This window comes from Cynocephalus volans, chromosome 8 (assembly GCF_027409185.1).
Source record: "Cynocephalus volans isolate mCynVol1 chromosome 8, mCynVol1.pri, whole genome shotgun sequence".
Lineage (NCBI taxonomy): Eukaryota > Metazoa > Chordata > Mammalia > Dermoptera > Cynocephalidae > Cynocephalus > Cynocephalus volans.
Window position 1 is genome coordinate 115,953,954 of NC_084467.1, and position 23,241 is coordinate 115,977,194.

General features: G+C 36.4%; 1 protein-coding gene across 1 annotated transcript; it reads right to left on the minus strand.

Moving 5' to 3' along the window:
* Window positions 1–3,059: 3,059 nt before the first annotated feature.
* Window positions 3,060–6,244, minus strand: LOC134384015 (T-cell surface glycoprotein CD1b-1-like). Its single transcript, XM_063105624.1, has 6 exons — window positions 6,184–6,244; window positions 5,675–5,941; window positions 4,726–4,998; window positions 4,240–4,518; window positions 3,742–3,835; window positions 3,060–3,081 (listed from the first exon to the last, which is right to left on the minus strand). The coding sequence occupies exons 1-6, from the start codon at window positions 6,242–6,244 to the stop codon at window positions 3,060–3,062; spliced, it is 996 nt and encodes a 331-aa protein (XP_062961694.1).
* Between the last annotated feature and the right edge of the window lie 16,997 nt (window positions 6,245–23,241).

Genomic DNA, 23,241 nt, shown 5'->3' on the forward strand with positions numbered 1-23,241 from the left:
TTTTCCTTAGTAATAGACCCAATGCACAAAAGTAGTAATGCTGCCAATTAGGATATGCTAAACAGAAACCATAAAGTGCATCCTTGAAGTGAAAAGGTAAAAGTTATTAACTAAATAAGGAATGAAAAAAAAATAACAACAAAACTATATGCTGAGGTTGCTAAGATCTATAGGAAGAACAAATCTTCTATCTGTGAAATTGTGGAGAAGGAAAAAGAAATCCATGCTAGTTTTGCTGTCACACTTCAGACTGCAAAAGTCACAGGCACAGTGAATGATAAGTGCTTAGTTGAGATGGAAAAGGCATTAAATTTGTGTATGGCAGACATGAACAGAAACGTGTTCCAACTGGTGGCAATCAGGTTTGGTACTATTCAAGCTATCAGACATTCATTGGGGGTCTTGGAATGTATCCCCTGTGGATAAGGGGGGACTATGTATTTCTATATATTGGCAAAAATCACACTAATACATACACATGCACATGCACTTTCACACAAAAATAGTTGGAAAGCCCTTGTACTTTGAGGCTAAAGATATATTTCTGAAAGTCATTCATTCAGAGGTCATAGTTTAAGTCATGAGTAAATTCAAATTTACCAAGGTAAAGACATTTAGAGGAAAATCATAAGTTCAAAAACCACTGTGGAGGAAGTTGATTTATGAAGAAAAAGAATAAGAGGAGTAAAGAAAACACAGGAAAGGTATAAGAAGGTTATAAAAAAGCTGGTGCAAGACATCAGAGATCACAGTATTATCAGAATTTTCAAGACACTAAAAAGTACAATTGAATTGGTATAAAAGAAAAAAATTAATTCGTTAGGTTCGTAGAACTAAAATATTAAGAGTTAGTTCAAGCCCCTGGTATACTTTGTCTAGTCTGCAGTCCTATTATCTCATTTGATCTTTTATCTCTTTTATTTGTGAGCTTCATTCCTGGGCCAGCTTTTTCCATGGAACAAAAATCTATAGAAATTTTGGATTTTGCAAGTATCCTATCATCCAGACAGTGAATTCCTTCTTCTTCAACCACGAAACCTAGACCCTAGGCTTCAGTTGAATTGGGCCAAATTAGATAAAAAATACACAAAGAGCCAATCATTCTTGCTAAGCAGTAGGGTGAAATTCTGATTATTATCTTAGACCTTGGTCCTCATCTGGGGTCAGTTTTGCCCCCTAGATGATATTTGCTCGTAATTAAAGATATATTTTGTTCCCACAAATGAGGAGATGCTACTGGTATCTAGTGGGTAAGGGCCAGGGATGCTGCAAAACAACCTACAATACTTAGGACAACTCCATAACAAAGAACTATCTGGTCCAATATGTCGATATTGCAGAGGTTAAGAAACCATTAAACCAAGGGTTCTCAAACTAGAACCTGCATCAGAATCACCCGGAAACCATGTTAAAACAGATCACTGCTTCCCATTACCAGATTTTCTGATCCAGTTGTTTTGATCAGTTGTTTCTGATTCAGTTGTTCGAGGGCAGGAGAAAACTTGTTTTTCTAACAAGCTGCCAGGTGCTATTGTTGTAGCTGCTTTGTAGATAACATTCCAAGAAACACAGACTAATCAAGGCCTACAAGTGTACCTGAGGTGCAGTCAAACATACAATAACAGCATGTCTATTCTATAAGACAGGATAGAGTTGGATGCATTCTGATGAAGTAACCAGTTATAATAGAGGGGAGAGACAACTGTGTTTACACCCATTTCCTATCTTGCTCGAGTTCTAAAGCCCATATTATCCTAAAATTTCCAGAATTGCTCCTAATACCCTCCTGGCTTCTTCAAAACTTCTATTTGCCCTGACATCTCTTTCTATGTCAAGTAAAATATATAAACTCAAATTTCTCATGACCCCCCAATCTGTTTGAATTAAGATGAGTTTGGATGTTTTAAAATGGGCTGTTCTGGAGAAATACTGAATAAACAAAACAATTAATAAAGACAAACATAAACCAAAGATATAACTGAACTGATACAGCACAGATATCAAGAACTCTAAGAACAAGAACAGATCCCTTGATTCTTTTCCTTGACTATATCACAATCCACCTGAACTATTCCTCTTCACCACCCTGCCTCTCACTTATTCTTAGGAAAAACGAGAAACAGGATTCCCTTCCATTGACTTTTTGAAGCTAGGCTATAGTTGTAGTAAGGACAGAAAGTGTTTTTATTTTCCTAGAGTAGTTCAGGGTAGAAACAAAGAAAGCATAGTATTCTTTTGGTTAAGTGGAAAATATTTCAGTAAAAAGAGGATAATCTAGAATATCAACACAAGAGGTAAAAAGACGTAAGGACATAACTTTGAAAAAGATCATTCACTTGGCAGCTGTAGCAATTCGGATAATTTTGACTGAGAAAATGCATTTGCAGGTAAGGGATTTTTCCAGGTATTCACAAACAGAAATGGTGCCCTCAGATAACTTACAGATAGAAAGGGAAGAAAAACAAAAATAACTATAATGCTGCGAGTACATGTGAGTGGATCTCTATGTGACACCAGACTAGGGCAGGTTACTTTCATTATAACAGTAGAAAAGGCTTCCTGGAGGAAGAAGCATATCAGTTGGGCCTTGAGGTTTAGAAAGTCATCCATGGAGAGACAGAGAGATTACATCAAAAAGCCTCTGCATCTCTGCAAATACAGTTATCCCAGCACAATTAGATTTAGCTTACTTAGACAAATGATAGTTAAGCAGAAGCTGAAGAAAACTTTTCAAATAGGAAGCCAAGTGGAAGTCACCATTAAGTTACATATACCATATTTCATTTATTCTGAGATGTATTCTTTCTCACATCTTAACATAAACTAAATCTGAGTGGATTTTACTTTTGATATAATCTCGTAATAAATGTACAGTTCTTAATAATTTTTCTGCTGGTATTTAAGTTATCATTTATCGTAAAATATGCGGGAACTCTGATTTGATCAAATATGATAATTATTTGATAAAAAAATGATGAGATCAACTCCTGGGCTGACATCTTGAGATTCTGGGCTTTTTGACACTTATTCCAAAATGGGAGAGAAAACGGGATGAGGGTTCACAGAATATCCTGATATGACCTGTCAAGAACACAGCAAAAGATATGTCTACATAAGATAAACTTGTACATCCATGTATATAACAGCATTATTTACTAGAGCCAAAGGTAGAAGGATAGATAAATGGATGAACAAAATGTGTTATATGCCTATGATGGAATATTATACAGGTTTAAAAATAAAGGAATCTGTAACATGATAAAACATGCATAAACCTTGAGGACATTTTGCTAAGTGAAGCAAGCCAGAAGCAAAAAGACAAATACTGTCTGATTTCACTTATATGAGGTACTGAGAACACTGAAATGCATAGAAACAGAAAGGAGAGTGTTGGTTACACTAACACTGGGGCTGGGGGGAGGGGGAAGCAGAGAGTTGCTGTTTAATAGGTGCTGAGTTTCAGTTTTGCAAGATGAAAACATTCTGAAGACTGCTTACACAACAGTGTAAATGTACTCAACACCACGGTTGTACACTTAAAAATGGTGAAGATGGTAAACTTTATATTGTGCCTATTTGAACAAATTGTAAACAGTGTTTCTACATAAAGGAGATGGGAGTTGGTGGAAAAGAGTGTGGTGGAAAGATTGAGGCTAAAGTGATGGAAACAGGCAAAATGGTGGGAAGGAGTGGAAGGGTGGACAAAAAAGAAAGATTAAAAAAATAAAAACAAAAACTCACCAATGCCTCACAAACCATAATGCAAAGCACAGCAGAAGGATTAAAGAAGGCACCATTACTGCCAAAAACATCAAGCCAATGGAGGTGCGGTGTCCTGGCAATTTGGAGAGGACACAAGGATGTCACTTTAAGTCCCATCCTCTGATTCCCCTGGCCTTCCTTTGCCCAGCTGTGTGTCAGCACAATTCATGTGCTTCTGATGTACAGTCATCTCCAATTCCCTCTCTTGTATTCCCAGACACCATCCATCCATCCTTTGTCTTGCTCTCCTGTCCCTTCCCATCCAATCTATAGGTCCTTCATTCTTAGCTCTTCTATACTTTGTATCAACTATTTTTTTTTTAATTTGCTAGGACAGGTATCACAGAAGTTTCTCTCTCTCTCTCTCTCTCTCTCTCTCTCTCTCACTTTATCATACCCCACCCTTCTCTAGTCATTCCCTCTATGCTGGAGGACCTCCTGCTCCCATTTGCTGCCTGGGTCTCAGTTCCTTCTCACCCCAGTAGAGGACGATGTCCTGGCCTCCTAGACTGCTGTGCTTCACCCGGCATGACAGGCCAGCTGCCTCCCCAGCTGCCACATCCAGAGTTACTCGGAGATACCATGTCCCATCAGCATTGGGCAGGAGGTCACCTCTCTGAGTGCCCGCCTGCTCCTTCTCACCCTGCATCCACATCACCCACACGGGCTTTGGATAGAATCCTATGACATGACACACCAGCAGCAGACGGCCAGGACCAGGAGTGGGGCCACTGGACAGCCAGGCCTTGGGCTTCACTGGGGCAGGAAGGGGCAGAGAGAATGTCAGATTTGCACTGTAATACAGAGCATAGAAACTCAGAAATGCACAAGCTTGGAAAGTGACCTATTCCACTTCTTTGGGAAGCAAATAACTTATTGAGTAAGCCCCTCTACTTTTAGGGTGTCTTGCCACTTTTGGGTTTAAAGGAGGTGGTGGGAAGTGAAATAAAGAACAGGGCTAACCTTGCCTCTGCAGATCCGCCTTCCCTGCATCAAGGACACCCAAGAGATAGCGGGGACAGGTTTCATAGAGGAGCTTCGTTATAATATCGATGATACCTTGATTGAGTAGTGTGCAGACTTGCTGCGCTGTGCTTCCACCTTCTGGGGAAGGTAGACATGAGTAATATTTGATGCTCAGGAGATCCAGTCCTCTAAAAGCTCCCCTAAAGAAGCTTACTATGTCACCCCCAGGATGCAGCTCACAGCCTGCTATGATCTGGAACTCAAAGGGGTCTAGGTAGAAGTAAAACAGAGAATAATTTATTAAATATAAACAAGAAAGAAAGTAAGGAGAAAGGGACCTAGAATTTTAGCTTTTCCTAGGAAAAAAATTTCTGGGATGTGAAATGAACAAAAGTACAGCATTTAAAGCTTTTCTGAAGGAAGAGCACAGGAGAGGTACAGATGTCATGGATGGGGGAAGGGGCTGTGGTAAAGATGTATAGTAGGTAAGATGGAAGAGGAGAGGCAGAGTGCGAGGAATAGTGTGACAGCGTCAGGATAACGGCACTCCAGAGTGAACCTGAGGATCACATGGAGAGGAGGGTTCAGGGAGGAGAAGGTTGAATAGAATGAAGAGAGGAAGAAATGAAGAGGAGGAAGCCACACTTTAGGTTACTCAGGCACAGGGTAGGAGAAGCAAGGGCCCTTTAGCAGGAAATTTGACATGAGACAAACACGGGTTGGTTGCAAAGGAAGAGCCATCATCTATCAGAGAATAGTGCAGAGGCAGAAAGAATCTAAGAAAGGTGGAGGTGTGGAGTCAGAGCAAGAGACTATCTATAAAAGTGTGTGCATGAAGTTGGGTAAAGTACAGAGGAGGGGAGAAAGATTAGAAGGACTAGGAGCCTGAACCAAGAGAGAGAAAAGAGTCTTTGAGAATCCCCCCAGATGTGATGACTGAACTCACATTCCATCTGGAGTTCTCTGACATGGGCCCGCACTTCTCGAATGAATCCAAAGAGGTAGACTCGGATTAGCTGCTCTATCTCAGTAATCTCCTTGTTACTGAAGTTGCCCTTGGACCAGGACTTCAGGAATATGGCAGTGCCAGAGTCACTATCCCAGCCATGAATTTGCATATCTTCCAACCAGCCTGAGCCTTGGTTTTGTGTCCAGGTGCTGTTGGCAAAGGTTGAGATCTGGATGACGTGGTAAGAGGTTGGTCCCTGGAAGGCTGTGAAGAGTGGGAGGATAATATGATGAGCAAGGACAAAGAACGGAAATGGAAAAGAACACCTAAAGCCTTACACATTTGGGTGCCTAGAGCCTCAGGCTCCAACCCCAACCTTCAGGATGGTGGAAGAGGGTGGGAGACAGGAAGGCCCAGACCCCTTAGTGTTCAGTGCACCCGGGTAAACACAGCATACTTTTATATAGACCCCTGCACCAGTACTGGAGGCTGCCAGTTACTCTTACCTTCCTCATTGTCACCACCTGGGAAGAAAACCACCAGCAATAGAAGTGGCAGAAGCTGCATTTCACTGGGAGATACAACGTCTGACTCTCAGAGCTGGCGTTTGATCTCTGATTTCAGCAAACCTTTTTCTCAGTACTCTAGAGTGACTTCCTCTCTCTTCCAACTGACAAATCTCTTCCTCATCCAAGTTGTGTTAGCAAAGAAAAAAAGTTCCTCCCACAGCCCAGAGTCTCCTACTGTGACTCTCATTTCTCCTTCAACCCTGACTTCTAGACTGTCTCTTACATCCTTGGCTTCCAACTGATCTTTCTGTTCTTCGCTTTCTTTATACCACCCTTGAAAACCCCATGTCATTTTGAAAGGTCACTTCACCTCCCTTTATTTCCACATTTGTAAATTAAAAGGGTGATATGAAACACTTGCTCAGTTTCTAGTCTGCTTTAACTTAGTGGATTCTTTTGGTTTATTCACCTAACTCAGGCTTCCTCCCTCCCCACTGCTCTGTCACTCTGGAACTCAGTCATCTTCTCTTTCCAGTGTTCTAAATGGCTCCACTTTCTTATTTCTTCCTCCTGGTCTGGTGTGCTTAACCCCATATTCTAATCTGGCTCCATGTGTGTGTGTGTGCGTGCGTGCGTGCGTGCGTGCGTGCGTGTGTGTGTGTGTGTGTGTGTTGATTTTCACTTATATGAAAGCAAAGCATTTAACACACTGCCTGGTCTGTTGAACTACAGACCCAAATCCAAGAATCAAATATGATAAATACTGCAATTTACAATTCAAACAAAATTATCTTATACCATAGCAATTTTGAGGGGAAAAACATCATTTGACACCGGGATATGGTATTCTCTTCAGTAGCTCTTGACCTTCGGAGATTTGAGTAACAAACATGCATGAGATAAGCAGAACTCCATGAGCTATGATGTTTATGACTCCAGACTAAGTCAAAGATAGCTTTTTGGATAAGGTTCTACAGCTTAATGTCTTCTCTTTTTTTGCAGTATTTCACAACATCTGTCTACATTTATTTATGTTTTTCCTATCACCACATAAGGCCTTAATAGGGAGCAAGGAGTCTGTCATTTTTTTCACCAAAAGTTCAGAGATGTTTGTTCTAAGATGTCATTTCCTATCCTCTCTTTGTATGCCCTTGGCAAGTTTTAACAATATGTTTTGAGTCCACTGAGTGAGGAACTTAGATTTTAAGCAACATGCTGATTTAAGGATAAGTCTTGGATTTTTTTCTAATAAGAAAAAAATAAAAAATGATTAATTTGCATAGATCTCATAGCATCTTGAAGAAATGTGGTGGTAAATGATATTATCTGTAAGGTGTAACCACTAACTGATTCTATTATGTAGGTAACAAAATACAAAATGAGTAATGTAGCACTCTCCATTATTGGAAATAAATGGTTCACAACATTAATGAGTAGACTTTACCTAAGATTATCCCTGCCTAATTGGAAAATCCAGAATAGCTCTCCAACTTTCAAAGTATTCCCAGACTTCAATACATGATATAATACTTTTAAGATTCCAATACATGATATAACCTAATCCACGTTTTTGGCTAATAGCCACAGACAACAACAGAGACTTAACGTTAGCTTTCATTGACACAAACATTTTTTTCCCCTCATATGTCTTTTAGTTTGAGTAGAACACCAGAGTTTCAGTTTATTTCATGTACTGTAAATTTACTAGTATAAACAAAATGTAAGAACTTGATGGTGATACCTTAAAGGTGTGCAAACATGATGAATAGATTGATTCTCCTACACAACAAAAGACAGACATCACACACACTGACAGAGGTGTGACACACATTGACAGCAGTGTGACAGCAACAATAGAGAAATAGTTACAATTAGCCTCAAAAGGTTTCCAAATAGATTAACGTAAGTGCCCACAGTGTTTTGGAGTACACTCAAATAGGGATATGCTCTGAGAAGCAAGAAGCACTATAGAGAGGAAGATTCTGAGAATTCTGACCCCCATTTCAGGGATCTGTTATAATTTTCTTCAGAGTCAGCACTTGCCAGTCTAAACCACATTTATAACTTATATCATTCTTGCTGTTACTGTTATCATGCTCTGCTTGGCTTCAGACTCGGCTCAAACTGCCAATATGTTCACTAGGATATGAAGATGACACCCAGCAGTAGGAGTACTCAGAACTTGATTTTTACATGAGTATTCCACACCAATACTATAGACACCTCTCTTCACAAATGACGTGTGCTGCCAAAACAAAAGACTAAGTGGGAACAAATATTTCAAAATTCAGATTCTTAATTATTTCAATCATGGGAGTTCAGGACTCAGAGTCATACCTGTATTAATAAAAAGGAGTGTGAGGATAGAAATGAAAAGGTGAAAATTAACCTCTTTTTCTCAGAGCCCTCAACAACAAATACAACAGCAAATACCCTAACAGCCTTCCCCATAAGCAACGAAGGAAAATGCTTCAGATCCAAAGCAAAATTTTTGCATAGCTGAGATTAACAGAGGACTTTCCATTGAAGTATAGGCAGGTAGATGCAGAAGCGACCTGTATCTAATGGTTTCTTAAAATCTACCATTGTATGCAATACTATACTTCAACATCCAACTTCTCATCAACCATTCTGCCTCATCCCCAAATTGGAAGTGAGTTCACAGACTCCTTTTTCACTTGATAGCCTTGATATAATGCTTGGGCTCATTGGCCAAAAATTTTAAATAGCTTTATTGAAGTATAGCTGATATATAAAGAAAACTGCACATATTTTATGTACACAATTTGATGAGTTTGGACATAGATTCACAAAATAAAAATGCCTCTTACAACTATTAAAGAAATTCAGTAAAGTGTAGGATACAAAACCAACATACAAAAATTAGTTATGTTTCTACACACTAACAAACCATACAAAAAGGAAATTAAGAAAACAATTCTATTTACAATCGCATCAAAAATAATAATTAAGAATAAATTTAAGCAAGGAGGTTGAAGACTTGTACACTGAAAACTACAATATACTGTAAAGGAAATTAATGGAGATGTCAATAAATAAAACAAAAATTCTGTGACCATGGATTGGAAGATTTAATATTGTTAAAATGTCCAAACTACCTAATGTGGTCTACAAATTTAATGTTATCCCCAGACCTGCTGCATCAGTGTACCTCTGCTCACTTATTGACAGTGGGTTGGGCAGGGGCTTTGATTCTCTAAAGCAGGCCTTTACAAAGCTTCCAGGTGTACAGCCACAACAACCCTGCCTAGTGTCACCCCTTGAACAGGAAACTGCAAAGGACCTCACTGTCTAGGCCACAAAGGGACCCATAGACAGATCCAAGATTGAATACAGCCAAAGAAATTGTATGAACACTGCACTAACTGTGTAATACATATATAAATAGATATCAGAATGGAGTCAGAAAAACATCACAGGACATGAATGAGAAATTCAACAAAGAGATAGAAATCATAAAAAAGAAACAAGCAGTAATCCCAGAACTGAAGATTTCATTTGGTGAAATTAAAAATACAACTGAGAGCTTAAGCAACAAGGCTAGAGCAAGCAGAAGAAAGAATTTCTGAACTTGAAGACAGGCTTTCTGTACCTGAAGACAGGCATTTTGAATTAATGCAGTTGGATCAAAAAAATAAAAGAAAGAAAAAAATTTTAAAAAGGCAAAAAAAAAAAAAAATGAAGAATGTCTATAAGATCTTTTGGGCAAACTTAAGTGTACAAATATTCATATCATTGATGTTTTAGAAAGGGAAGAGAAAGGAAAAAAACATTGAAAACCTATTTAACAAAATAATAACTGAAAACTTTCCGAGTATTGGGAGAGATGTAGTCTTCCAGGTCCAAGAGGCTCACAGATTCCTAAACAAGTTCAACCCAAAAAATTCTCCCTGAGACACATTATAGTCAAATTGTCAAAAGTGAAAGACAAAAAGAGATTCAAAAAAAGCAAGAGAAAAACATCAAGTCATTTATAAGGGAAACCCCATCAGACTTACAGCAGACTGCTCAACAGAAGCCTTACAAGCCAGGAGAGAGTGAGATAATATATTCAAAGTGCTAAAAGACCAAACACTGTTAGTATGAAAACAGCATTAAATAATAATAATAAAGATTATTTTAAAAAATACTGCCAGCCAAGAATAATATATCTAGAAAATAAGGAATTAAGATAAAATAGTGTCTTTCCCAGACAAACAAAAACTACAGGAACTCACCACCACAAGACTGGCCCTATAAGAAATCCTGAAAGGAGTCTTATATCTAGAACCACAAAAGATGATAACAAACATTACAAATACATGAGAAAGGATAAAACACACTAGTAGAGCAGGTATGCAAATGAAAGAAAGAAAGAAAGAAAGAAAGAAAGAAAGAAAGAAAGAAAGAAAGAAAGAAAGAAAGAAAGAAAGAAAGAAAGAAAGAAAGAAAGAACCTGTATCTTCACAAACAAAACAAAACAAAACAAAACAAACAAAGAAACAAAATGACAAACAGGAAAGACAAGCAATAAAAAAGAAAGAAAGGAAAAATGAAACATGAAACAACCTAAAATATGAATGAAAAGTCAGGAGTAAGAAAATGTCTTCAATAACAACACTGAAAATTAATGGATTAGACTCCTCAATTAAAAGGTAGAGACTGGCTGAATGGATTAAAAAAAAATGTGACCCAACTCTACATTGCCAGCAAGAAATTCACTTCATCAGTAAACACATACACACAGACTAATAGTGAAGGGATGGAAAAATATATTCCACACAAATGAAAACCAAAATTTAGCAGGAGTAGCTATACTTATACAGGATAAAATAGACTTTAAACCAAAAACTATAAAAAGAGACAGAGGGTCACTATATAATAAAGGGATAAATTCAGCAAGAAAATATATCAAAAATATGTATGCATTCAACATTGAAGCACCCAAATATATAAAGCAATTATTATTGATTCTAAAGGGAGAAAAAGAACCTAATACAATAATAGTTGGGGACATCACATCCCTCATTAGCATTGGACAGATCATCTAGACAGAAAATTAGCAGGAAAATGTTGGATGGGCTTAAACTGTACTTTAGACCAAATGAACTTAATAGATGTTTACAGAACATTTCATCCAACACTACAGAATATAAATTCTTCTAATCAGCACATAAAACATTCTGCATAACAGAGCACACATTAGGCTGCAAATCAAGTCTCAACAAACTTAAAAATATCAAAATTATATGAAGTATTTCAGGACCACAATTGAATAAAACTAGCAACCAATAACAAGCAAAACTTTGGAAACTATGCAAATACAGGGAAATTAAACAATGTGCTCTTGAATGCTACACCTCAAAGAATTAGAAAAACAGGAAGAATACACCCCCAAAATTAGTAGATAAAAGGACATAATAAAGTACAGAGCAGAACTAAATTAAATACAGACAAAAATATACAAAATATTGATGAAACAAAGTTACTTTTTTGAGATGATAAAGAAAATTGACAAATGATTAGCTGGATTAACCAAGAAAAGAATAAAAAAGACCCAAATAAAAAAAAAATCAGAAGTTAAAAATGAGACATTACTGATACCACAGAAATACAAAGAATCCTTAGAGACTATTATGAATACCTACACACCAACAAATTTGAAAACCAGGAAAAAATGGATAAATTTCTGGACACATACAAACTACCAAGACTAAATCAAGAAGAAATACAAAACCTGAACAGACTAATAACAAGCAGCAAGACTGACAAACTAATGAGCAGTCTCCCAACAAAGAAAAGCCCAGGACCAGATAACTTCACTGCTGAATTCTACCAAACCTTTAAAGTAGAATTAACACAAATCCTTTTCAAAGTATTCCAAAAAAATTTGAAGCAGTGTGTACTCTACTAAACTCATTCTATGAGGCCAGCATCATGTTGACACCAAAAACAGACAAAAACATAACAAATAAAGAAAACTAAAGGCTAATATCCCAGATGAACTTAGATGCAAAAATTTTCAACAAAGTACTAGAAAACAGAATCCAGCAGCACATCAAATATATTATACACCATGATCAAGTGGGGTTCATCCCAGGGATGCAAAGATGGTTAAACATACACAAGCCAATAAATGTGATACACCGTATCAGCAAAATCAGGGACAAAAACCACATGATCATCTCAATAGAGGCAGAAAATCTTTTTGATAAAATTCAACATCTCTTTATGATAAAAACTCTCAACAAAATAGGTATTTAAGGAAAGTATCTAAATATAATAAAAGCCATATATGACAAACCTACCACCAACATCATCATTTAAGAATAGGAATAATATGTTTTGCAAATATTTTCTCCCATTCCATAGGTTGCCTTTCTCCTCTGTAATTGTTTTATTTGCTATGCAGAAGCTTTTTAGTTTGATATAATCCCACCTGTTTATTTTTTTCTTCTGTTGCATGTGCTTTTGTGGTCTTACTCATAAAGTCTTTGCTCAATTCTGCTTCCTGGAGTGTTCCCCTATGTTTCCCATCAGTAATTTTATGGTTTCAGGTCTTATAGTTAAGGTTTTAATCCATTTTGAGTTGATTATGGTTTATGGTCAGAGGTACAGGTCCAGTATTATTCTTCTGCATATGGATGTCCAATTGTCCACGCATCATTTACTGAAGAGGCAGCCTGTTCCCTAATGCATATCCAGAAAACACAAAGAACTCAAAAAACTATACAGTAAAAAATCAAATAATCCAACTAAAAATGGGCAAAGGATGTAAATAAACATTTTTCAAAGATAGACATACAAATGGATAAAAGATACATGAAAAAAAGATCTGCATCACTAATCATCACAAAAATGCATATCAAAACCATATTGAGATATCATTTCATCCAAGTTAAATTGGCTGTTATTAAAAAGAAGGAGAATAAGAAAAGCTGGTGAAGATGTGGGTAAAGAGAACTCTGTTGAAGGGACTGTAAATTAGCACAGCCATTATGGAAAACAGTATGGAGGTTCCTCAAACAACTATAGATAGAACTATCATAAGATCCAGCAATCCCTCTACTGGGCATATATCCAAAGGAATAGAAATCATCATGTCAAAAGGATATTTGCACTGACATGTTCATCGCAGCTCTATTTACAATAGCTAAAATATGGAACCAACCTAAGCGTCCATTGACAGATTTCTGGGTAAGGAAAATGGTATGTATATACAATGGAATACCACTCAGCCATAAAAAAAAGAATGAAGTTCTTCTATTTGCAGAGATGTGGATGAGTCTATAGAACATTATGTTAAGTGGAATAAGCCAGAAAAGGAAAGTGAAATACCACATTTGCACTCATAACTGGGTGCTAAGAAAGAAGGAAAGAATTAAAGAAGAAAGAAAAAAAGAAAGAAAGAAAGAAAGAAAGAAAGAAAGAAAGAAAGAAAGAAAGAAAGAAAGAAAGAAAGAAAGAAAGAAAGAAAGAAAGAAAGAAAGAGAAACAAACAAACAAACAAATAAACAAAGAAGAAAGAAAAGACCACAGGAATATGTTGAACTTTCAGAAGGAGAAAAAAACCTAAGGGTAATAGAAACGAGGGGGAGGGAGGAAGAAGGTTTGGGGAGTGATAGGCTGTGTGAAGGACATAAAGAAAAATCATGATTTGTAATAATGAACATGATAATAATAAATTAAAAAAAAATATGGCAGGACCACTGGGACCACAACACTGAATCAGCCACACTGGAAAAGGCAGGCACTGCAGGACCCCCATCCCAGGCCAGTGCCCACCACCCAGAGAGGACAGAGAGATTATGGATGCACGCACCCTGAGTCAGGCACACCAGAAGAGGCAGATGCCATGAGACACCCAGCCCAGACCAGTCCCTGCCTTGCAGGGAGCCCTGAGAGTTGCTGGGCCCATACACCCTGAGTCAGCTGTGCCAGAACAGACAGGCACTGCAGAATTTACCCAGCCAAGGTAAATTCCTGCTTCCAAAGAGGCCTGAGAGCTGCTGGGACCACATGTCCTGAGTAAGCTGTGCCAGAACAGGCAGGTGCCATGGGATTCCAAGCCCAGGCTAGTTCTCACTGCCCAGAATTGGCAGTCCCTTCAGGATCCAGGCTAGACATCAGGGTGGAATGAGTGGACCGTGATACCCCTTGCCACAGTGACTAAACACCAAAAGAAAGATAACAGAAATATGAAAAATCAAGAAAGTACATCATCACCAAAGGAAAATAATAACTCTCAGGCTCTACATCCTATACAATAGGAAGTCCTTGAAATGACTGACAAGGAATTTAGAGCAACAATTATAAGGAAACTAAGAGAGATACAAGAAAACTCAGTTAGACAACACAACAAATGAGAAAAAATATACAGAATCTGAAAGAAGAAATGTAAAAAGAAATCAATGCCCTGAAAAAAGAATGTAGCATAGCTTGCAGAGCTGAAGGATTCATTCAATGAAAACAACAACAACAACAACAACAACAACAACAACAACAACAAACCAGAGAGTCTAACCAGCCGGCTAGAACAAGCAGAGGGGAGAATTTCTGACCTATAAGACAGGCTGTTTGAATTAACACAGGCAAACCAGTAAAAAGAAAAAAGTATTTAAACAAATGAGGAAAATCTAGGAAAGATAATGACATCCTTAAGCACTCTAATGTCTGAATCATGAGTATTCCAGAGGGGGAGGAAAAAGGAAATGACTTTGAAAACATATTCAATGAAATGATAGCAGAAAACTTCTCAGGTATAGGGAATGTCACAGATCTTCATATTCAGGAGGCCCAAATATCCCCAAACATATTCAACTCAAAAAGGTCCTCTCTTAAGGTATGTTTTGGTGAAACAGGCAAAACTCAAAGGCAAAGAGAGAATCTTAAAAGTTGCAAGAGACAAGCAGCAGGTCACCTATAAGGGAGCCCCAATCAGACTAAAATCAGACTTTTCATCAAAAACTCTAAAAGCCAGAAAAGAAAGGGATGATATATTCAAAATACTAAAAGAAAAAAATTTTCAGCCCAAAATACTTTGCACAGTAAGGCTACCCTTCTGAAATTTAGGACAAATAGCATATTTCTCAGACATACACAAACTGTGGGAGTTCACTATTACAAGACCAGCCTTAATAATAAATTCTCAAAGGAGTACTGGGTTTGGTACGTGAAAAACAATCATCACTGCCATGAATACTCAAGAAAAAACAAAACCCACCAGTAAAATAAAAATGCTAATAATAAAGAGAAAAAATAGTTTATCTACCACCCCAAGAAACAAAGAAACACAGAAGATAAACAGAAAATCAGAAAGAAAAGAACAGAAGATATTTAAGACATCTAAACAAAAATCATTATAATGCTAGGAGGAAATTAACACTTTTCAATAATAACTCTAAATGTAAAAGGATTAAATTCCCCACTCAAAAGACACAGACTTGCTGACTGGTTTAAAAAGATGGACCCAACAATATGTTGCCTTCGAGAGACTCACCTCATCTGTAAAGAAACACATAGACTGAGAGTGAAAGGATGGAAAAAGATATACCATGCAAATAGAAATGAAACATGAGCTGGAGTAGCTATTCTCATATCACATAAAACAGACTTTAACAAAAAGGCCACTATATCATGAGAAAAGGATCTACTCATCAAGAAGATATAACAATCATAAATATATACACAGCTACCATCAGAGCAGCCAGATTTACAAAGCAAACACTATTAGATCTAAAGACTGAGATAGACACTAACACCATAATAGTGGGAGACCTGAACACTCCATTCTCAACATTGGACAAATCATCTATGCAAAAATCAATAGAGAAACACAAGATCTAAACAATATTTTAGACCAATTGGACTTGGCAGATATCTACGAACAATCCATCAAACAACTTCAGAATTTTCATTCTTCTCATTAGCTCATAGAACATTCTCCAGGATAGGCCACATGTTAAGTCACAAAGCAAGTCTCAACAAATTTATAAAAATTGGAGTTATTCCATGTATTTTTTCAGATCAAAATGGATTAGAATTAGAAATCAATAACTAACAAATGAAACTTTGGAAACTATACAAACACACGGAAATGAAACAATGTTCTACTTAATGACATATGGCTCCAAGAAGAAATTAAACAGGAAATCAAAAAATTTCTTGAAACTTATGAAAATTAAGATGCATCATACCAAAACCTATGGGATTCTGCAAAAGCAGTACTAAGGGGGAAATTTTGCATTAAATGCTTGCTTCAGGAGAATGGAAAGATGGCAAATAAACAACCTAACACTTCACCTTAAAGAACTAGAAAAACAAGAATAATCCAAACCCGAAGTTAGTATACAGAAAAAAATAATTAAGATCAGAGCAGAACTAAATGAAATTGAAACCTGAAAAACAATACAAAAGATCAATGAAACAAAAAGTTGTTTTTTTGAAAAGATAAATAAAATTGACATACCTTTAGCAAGTCTAACTAAGAAAAGGAGAGAAGACCCAAATAAAAAAAAATTAGAAATGAAAAAGATGATATTACAGCTGATACCTCAGAAATACAAGGAATCATTAGAGATTACTGTAAACAAGTATATGGCAATGAATTCAAAATTCTGGAGGAAATGGATAAATTTTTGGACACAGACAAACTACAAAAACTGAGACAAGATGATATAGAAAATTTGAACAGACCAATACAAATAAAAGAGATTTAAGCTGTTATTAGAAGGCTCCCAAAAAAGAAAAGTCCAGGACCAGACAGGTTCACTGAAGAGTTCTACCAAACCTTCAAAGAGGAACTGATAACAATTTTCTATAGACTATTCCAAAAGACTGAAACAGAGGCCATTGTCCCAAACTCAGTCTATGAGGCAAACATCACTCTGATACCCAAACCAGACAAAGATGCATCAAAAATAGAAAACTACAAGCCAATAACCTTGATAATCATAGATGCAAAAATCCTCAATAAATTATAAGCTAACAGAACGCAGCAACACGTACACAACAATTGTCCACCATGATCAAGCGGGATTCATCCCAGGGATGCAAGGTTGGTTCAACATACACAAATCAATAAATGTGATACACCACATCAATAAAAGAAAAGACAAAAACCATATGATCATCTTTACAGATGCTGAAAAAGCATTTGAAAAAATTCAACATTTTTTCATGATAAAGACTCTACAAGTTAGGTACATATAGAAAGTTTCTCACACAGTTAAAGACATATATGATAAGCCCACTGCCAATATCACCCTGAACGTGTAATATCACCTTATGAACAAGAACTAGACAAGGATGCCCATTCTCACCACTCCCATTCAACATAGTGTTGGAAGTACTAGCTAGAGCAATCAGAGAGGAGAATGAAGGGTATCCAGACTGGAAAAGATGAAGTCAAACTGTCCCTGGTTGCAGATGATATGATCCTATATATTGAACAGCCTAAAGCCTCTACAAAAAACTTAGAGTTCATAAATAATTTCAGCAAACTTCCAGGATACAAAATCAACACATAAAAATCAGTAGCATTTCTATAATCCAACAGTGAACATGCAGTAAAAGAAATCAAGAAAGCTAGCACATTTACAATAACCACACAAAAAATAAAATACTTAGGAATAAAGTTAACTGGGAATGTGAAAAATCTCTACAATAAGAACTACAAAAACTGTTGAGAGAAATTAAAGAGGACACAAGAAGATGGAAAGATATCTCATGCTCTTGGATTGGAAGAATTAACATTGTGAAAATGTCCATATTACCCAAAGTGATCTACAGATTCAATGAAATCCCCATCAAAATTCAAACGACATTTTTCTCAGAACTGGAAAAAACTATCCAGACATTTATATGGAATAACAAAAGACCATGCATAGCCAAAGAAATCCTGAGTAAAAAATATAAAGCCAGAGGCATTTACCTGAGTTTCAACTATATTACAAGGCTGTAATAATCAAAACAGCATGATACTGTCACAAAAACAGACACATGGATCAATGGAATAGAATAGAGAACCCAGAAATTAACCTATACACTTACAGCCATCTAATCCATGACAAAGGCACCAAGTCAACACACTGGGGAAGAGACTACCTCTTTAGTGAATGTTGCTGGGAAAACTAGATATTTGTATGTAGGTGAATTAAACTAGACCCATACCTCTCACCATATACCCAAATCAACTAAAAATGGATTAAAGAATTAAATATACATCCTGAAACAATAAAACTCTTTAAAGAAAACATAGGGGAAACACTCCATGAAGTAGGAGTGGGTACAGACTTCATGAATATGACCCCCAAAGCACAGGCAACTAAAGTAAGAATAAACAAGTGGGGTTATATCAAACTAAAAAGCTTCTGTACAGCAAAAGAAACAATCAACAGAATGAAAAGAAACCAAAGAATGGGAGAAAATATTTGCAAAGCATATATCTTACAAATGATTAATATCCAGAATACAAAAGAAACTCAATCATAGCAAAAAACCAAATAATCCAATTAAAAAATGGGCAAAGGAGCTGAATAGGCGTTTCTCAAAGGAAGGTATACCAATGTTCAATAGACACATGAGAAAATGCTCAACATCACTCATCATCCAGGAAATGCAAATCAAAACCACTTTGAGATACCATCTCACTCCAGTCAGGATGGTTAATATCCGAAAGACTGAGAATGATAAATGATGGAGAAGTTGCAGAGAAAAAGGAGCTCTAATACACTTTTGGTGGTACTGCAAAATTGTGCAGCCTTTATGGGAAATGGTATGGAGGTTCCTCAAACAATTACAGATAAATCTACCATATGACCCAGGTATTCCTCTGCTGGGAATATATCCAAAGGAATGAAAATCACCATGTCGAATGGATACCTGTACTCCAATGTTTATTGCAGCTCTACTTACAATAGCCAAGAGTTGGAACCAGCCCAAAAGTCCATCATCAGATGAGTGGATATGGAAACACAGTGGAATTCTACTCTGCTATAAAAAAGAATGAAATACTACTATTCACAATAACATGGATGGACTTAGAGAAAATTATATTAAGTGAAACAGGTAAGTCACAGAAAGAGAAATGCCACACATTCTCACGTATTTTGGGGAGCTAAAAACAAATAAACAAATAAACACACAAACAAAGGGTGGGGGAAAGAAGACGCAACAATCACAATCCATTGAACTTGTAAAGACAAGCAACAGATATGATATGGGGTGGGAGGAGGGGAAGGAGGGTGAGGGTAAGGTGGAATGGGTAAAGGATGATGAAAATCAGCTGCAATGTGTATTGAAAAGTTCAAATAAAAAAAGTTCAAAAGTTCAATGAAATTTTATGGTCTTTGTTTTCTTCCTTTCCTTTCTCTCTCTCTCTCTCTCTCTCTCTCTCTCTCTCTCTCTCTCTCTCTCTCTCTCTCTCTTCTTTGTTTTTCTTTCTTTCTCTTTCTTTCTTTCATCTTTCCTTCCTTCCTTCCTTCCTTCCTTCCTTCCTTCCTTCCTTCCATCCTTCCTTCCTTCCTTCCTTCCTTCCGTCCTTCCTTCCTTCCGTCCTTCCTTCCTTCCTTCCTTCCTTTCTTCCTTCCTTCCTTCCTTCCTTCCGTCCTTCCTTCCTTCCTTCCTTCCTTCCTTCCTTCCGTCCTTCCTTCCTTCCTTCCTTCCTTCCTTCCTTCCTTCCTTCCTTCCTTCCTTCCGTCCTTCCTTCCTTCCGTCCTTCCTTCCTTCCTTCCTTCCTTCCTTCCTTCCTTCCTTCCTTCCTTCCTTTCTTCCTTCCTTCCTTCCGTCCTTCCTTCCCTCTCTCTTCCCCCCTCCCCTGCTTCTTTTTTAGAAAGCAGTTATGAGTGCAAGCATGATATTTCTCTTTCCTTGTCTGGCTTATTTCACGTAACATAATTTTCTCCTGATTGATCAACAGTGCTGCAAATGGCAGAATTTCATTCCTTTTTTTATAGCTCAGTAGGATTCCACTGTGTACATTTACCATATTTTTCTTATCCAGTCATCTGTAGATGGACACTTACATTGGTTCCATAATTTGGCTATTGTAAATAGAGCTGCAATGAATATGGCAGTGCAAGTATCCCTTCAACATGATGATTTCCATTCCTTGTATGTATATCCAGTAGTGGGATTGCTGCATCATATGGTAGTTCTATCTGTAGTTGTTTGAGGAACTTCCATACTGTTTTCCATAGTAGCTGTGTAAATTTGCAGTCTCGCCAACAGTGTAGAAGAGTCCCCTTTTCACTGCATTCTCACCAGCATTTTTTATTTATAGTCTTTTTAATAATGGCCAATCTAACTGGGGTGAGATGATATCTCAAAGTGGTTTTGATTTGCATTTTTCTGATGACTAGTGATGCTGAGCATTTTTTCATGTATCTGTTGGCGATTTGTATGTCTTCCTTTGAAAAATGTTTATTCATCTCCTTTCCCACTTTTTAATTGTATTATTTGCTTTTTGTTTGTTTGTTTTACTGTGTGTTGTTTGAGTTCTTTGTATATTCTGAATATTAAGCCCTTGTCAGTTGTATAGTTTACAAATATTTTCTCCCATTCCATAGGTTATCTTTCCACTTTGTTGATTGCTTCCTTTGCTGTGCAGAAGCTTTTTAGTTTGATATAATCCCATTTGTGTATTTTTCTTTTGTTTCCTGTGCTTTTGGAATCTTATTCATAAAATATTTTTTCAGTCCTACTTCATGGAGTATTTCCCCTATGTTTTCCTTTAGTAATTTTGTGTTTTCAGGCCTTATATTCAGGTCTTTAATCCATTTTGAGTTGATTTTGGTATATGGTGAAAGATACCAGTCCAGTTTCATTCTCATGTATATGAATGTCCAATTTTCCCAGCACCATTTATTGAAGAGGCAGTTTTTTCCCTAATATATGTTATTATTGCCTTAGTCAACCATCAGTTGGCTATAAGTATGTGGGTTGATTCCCAGGTTTTCTATTTTGGCCTGTTTTTATGCCTGTGTCTGTTTTTTTGCCAGTACCATGCTGTTTTGGTTACAGTAGCTTTATAATATCATTTGAAATCTGGTAGTTTTATACTTTCAGCTTTATTTATTTATTTATCTTTTTTTTCCCCTCAGGAATTCTTTGGCTATTTGAGGTCTTTTGTTATTCCATATGAATATCAGGATTTTTTTTTCTATTTCTGTGATGAATGCCATTGGTATTTTGATGGATATTGCATTTAATCTGTAGATTGCTTTAAGTAAAATACACATTTTCATGATATTAATTCTTCCCATCCAAGAGTATGGTATGTCTTTCCACCTGGATCTGGCAGAAATCTACAGAACAGTTTATCCAACAACTAGAGAATACATTCTCATCAGCATATGGAATATTCTTCAAGATAGACCACATGTTGAGGCATGAATCAAGTCTCGGCAAATTTTAAAAAGTTGAAATCATTCCTAGTAACTTTTCTGACCAGAATGGACTAAAACTGGAAATCAATAGCAAGCAAAATTCTGGAAACTTCTTAAATGCATGGAAATTAAACAACAGACTCCTGTATGACCTATGGGTCCATGAAGAAATTAAAAAGGCCATCAAAAAATTTCTTGAAACTAAAATAAATAAATAGATATATGTCAGACCAAAATCTATGGGATATTTCAAAAGTAGTAATAAGAGGGAAGTTTATCACAATAAGTTCCTACATCAAAAGAATGGAAAGACTTAAGATAAACTACCTAATACTATACCTCAAAGAAGTAGGTAAACAACAACAACCAACCTTAAAAGTAATAGATAGAAAGAAATAATTAAGATCAGGGCAGAATTAAATGAAATAGAGACCCAAAAATGGATATAAAAGATCAATGAACCAAAAAGTTGGTTTTTTGAGAAGATAAATAAAATAACAAAACTTTAGCTAGGTTAACAACAACAACAACAAAAAAAGGAGGATCCTAATAACAAAAATCAGAAATGATAAGGAAGACATTACACAACCAATATCACAGAAATACTATGAATCATTAGAAATTATTTTTAACAGCCATATGCCAACAAAATTAAAACCTGGAGGAAATGGGTAAATTTCTGGACACATACAAGCTACCTAGATGGAAACAAGAAGAAATAGAGAACCTGAACAGACCAGTAACAAGCAAGGAGATGGAAGCATAATCAGCAGTCTTCCAACAAAGAAAAGTCCAGAAGCAGATGGCTTTATAGTTGAACTCTGTCCAATGTTTAAAGAAGAATTAATACCAATTCTCTTCAAACTTTTCCTGAAAATTGAAACAGAAGCCATTTTCCCCAACTCATTCTGTGAGGTCAACATCATCCTATTACCAAAACTAGATAAAGATACAATTTAAAAAAAAAAAAAACAAAAAGGAAAGAAAATTGTCATTGTTTTAATATGACATCTTTCTTGTAGTTTTCTTTTAGCTGAAGTCTACCATTTAAGAATGTATATAGTGATACTCATGTATCTGAATAACATATCTATCTGAATAACAGATTACCTGAATTTCAAATTATGGTTCCAAATTGTATTTAATTGTTTATAGCATTTATGGTTGCTGATGAGGAAACTTCTGTAAAACTATGTGGTGTTGCTTCGTAGGCACTTTTTTCTCTTTCGTCGATTTTGATATACTTTTTCAGAAAATAAATTTTTTTAAAAAAAATTATTGTATATTTTCAAGGTATTTGACATGATTTATGGGATGCATATAGATAGCAAAAAGTTTACCACAGTGAGGCAAATTAACATATCCATCATCTCAAAAAGTTACCCATCTTTTTCCTTGTTTCAGTGACAAGAGCAGGTGGAATCTATTCATTTAGCATGAATCATACATACAGTACAATTTTGTCATCTGTAACTTTCCACATATTCACTCCATGTTTTTATAAGTGGCTCTTTGTTATTTACAGTGTTTGGTACTAGAGCATGTTTTCAATCTGTATACTTGTATCCCTTCTTAAAATCTAAAGTAAAACTCATGGAAATTATCCTTTTAAACAAAGTTTCCATCTTTTCTTCTATTCATTTCCCATAGAACATCTGGAGCTTCACAA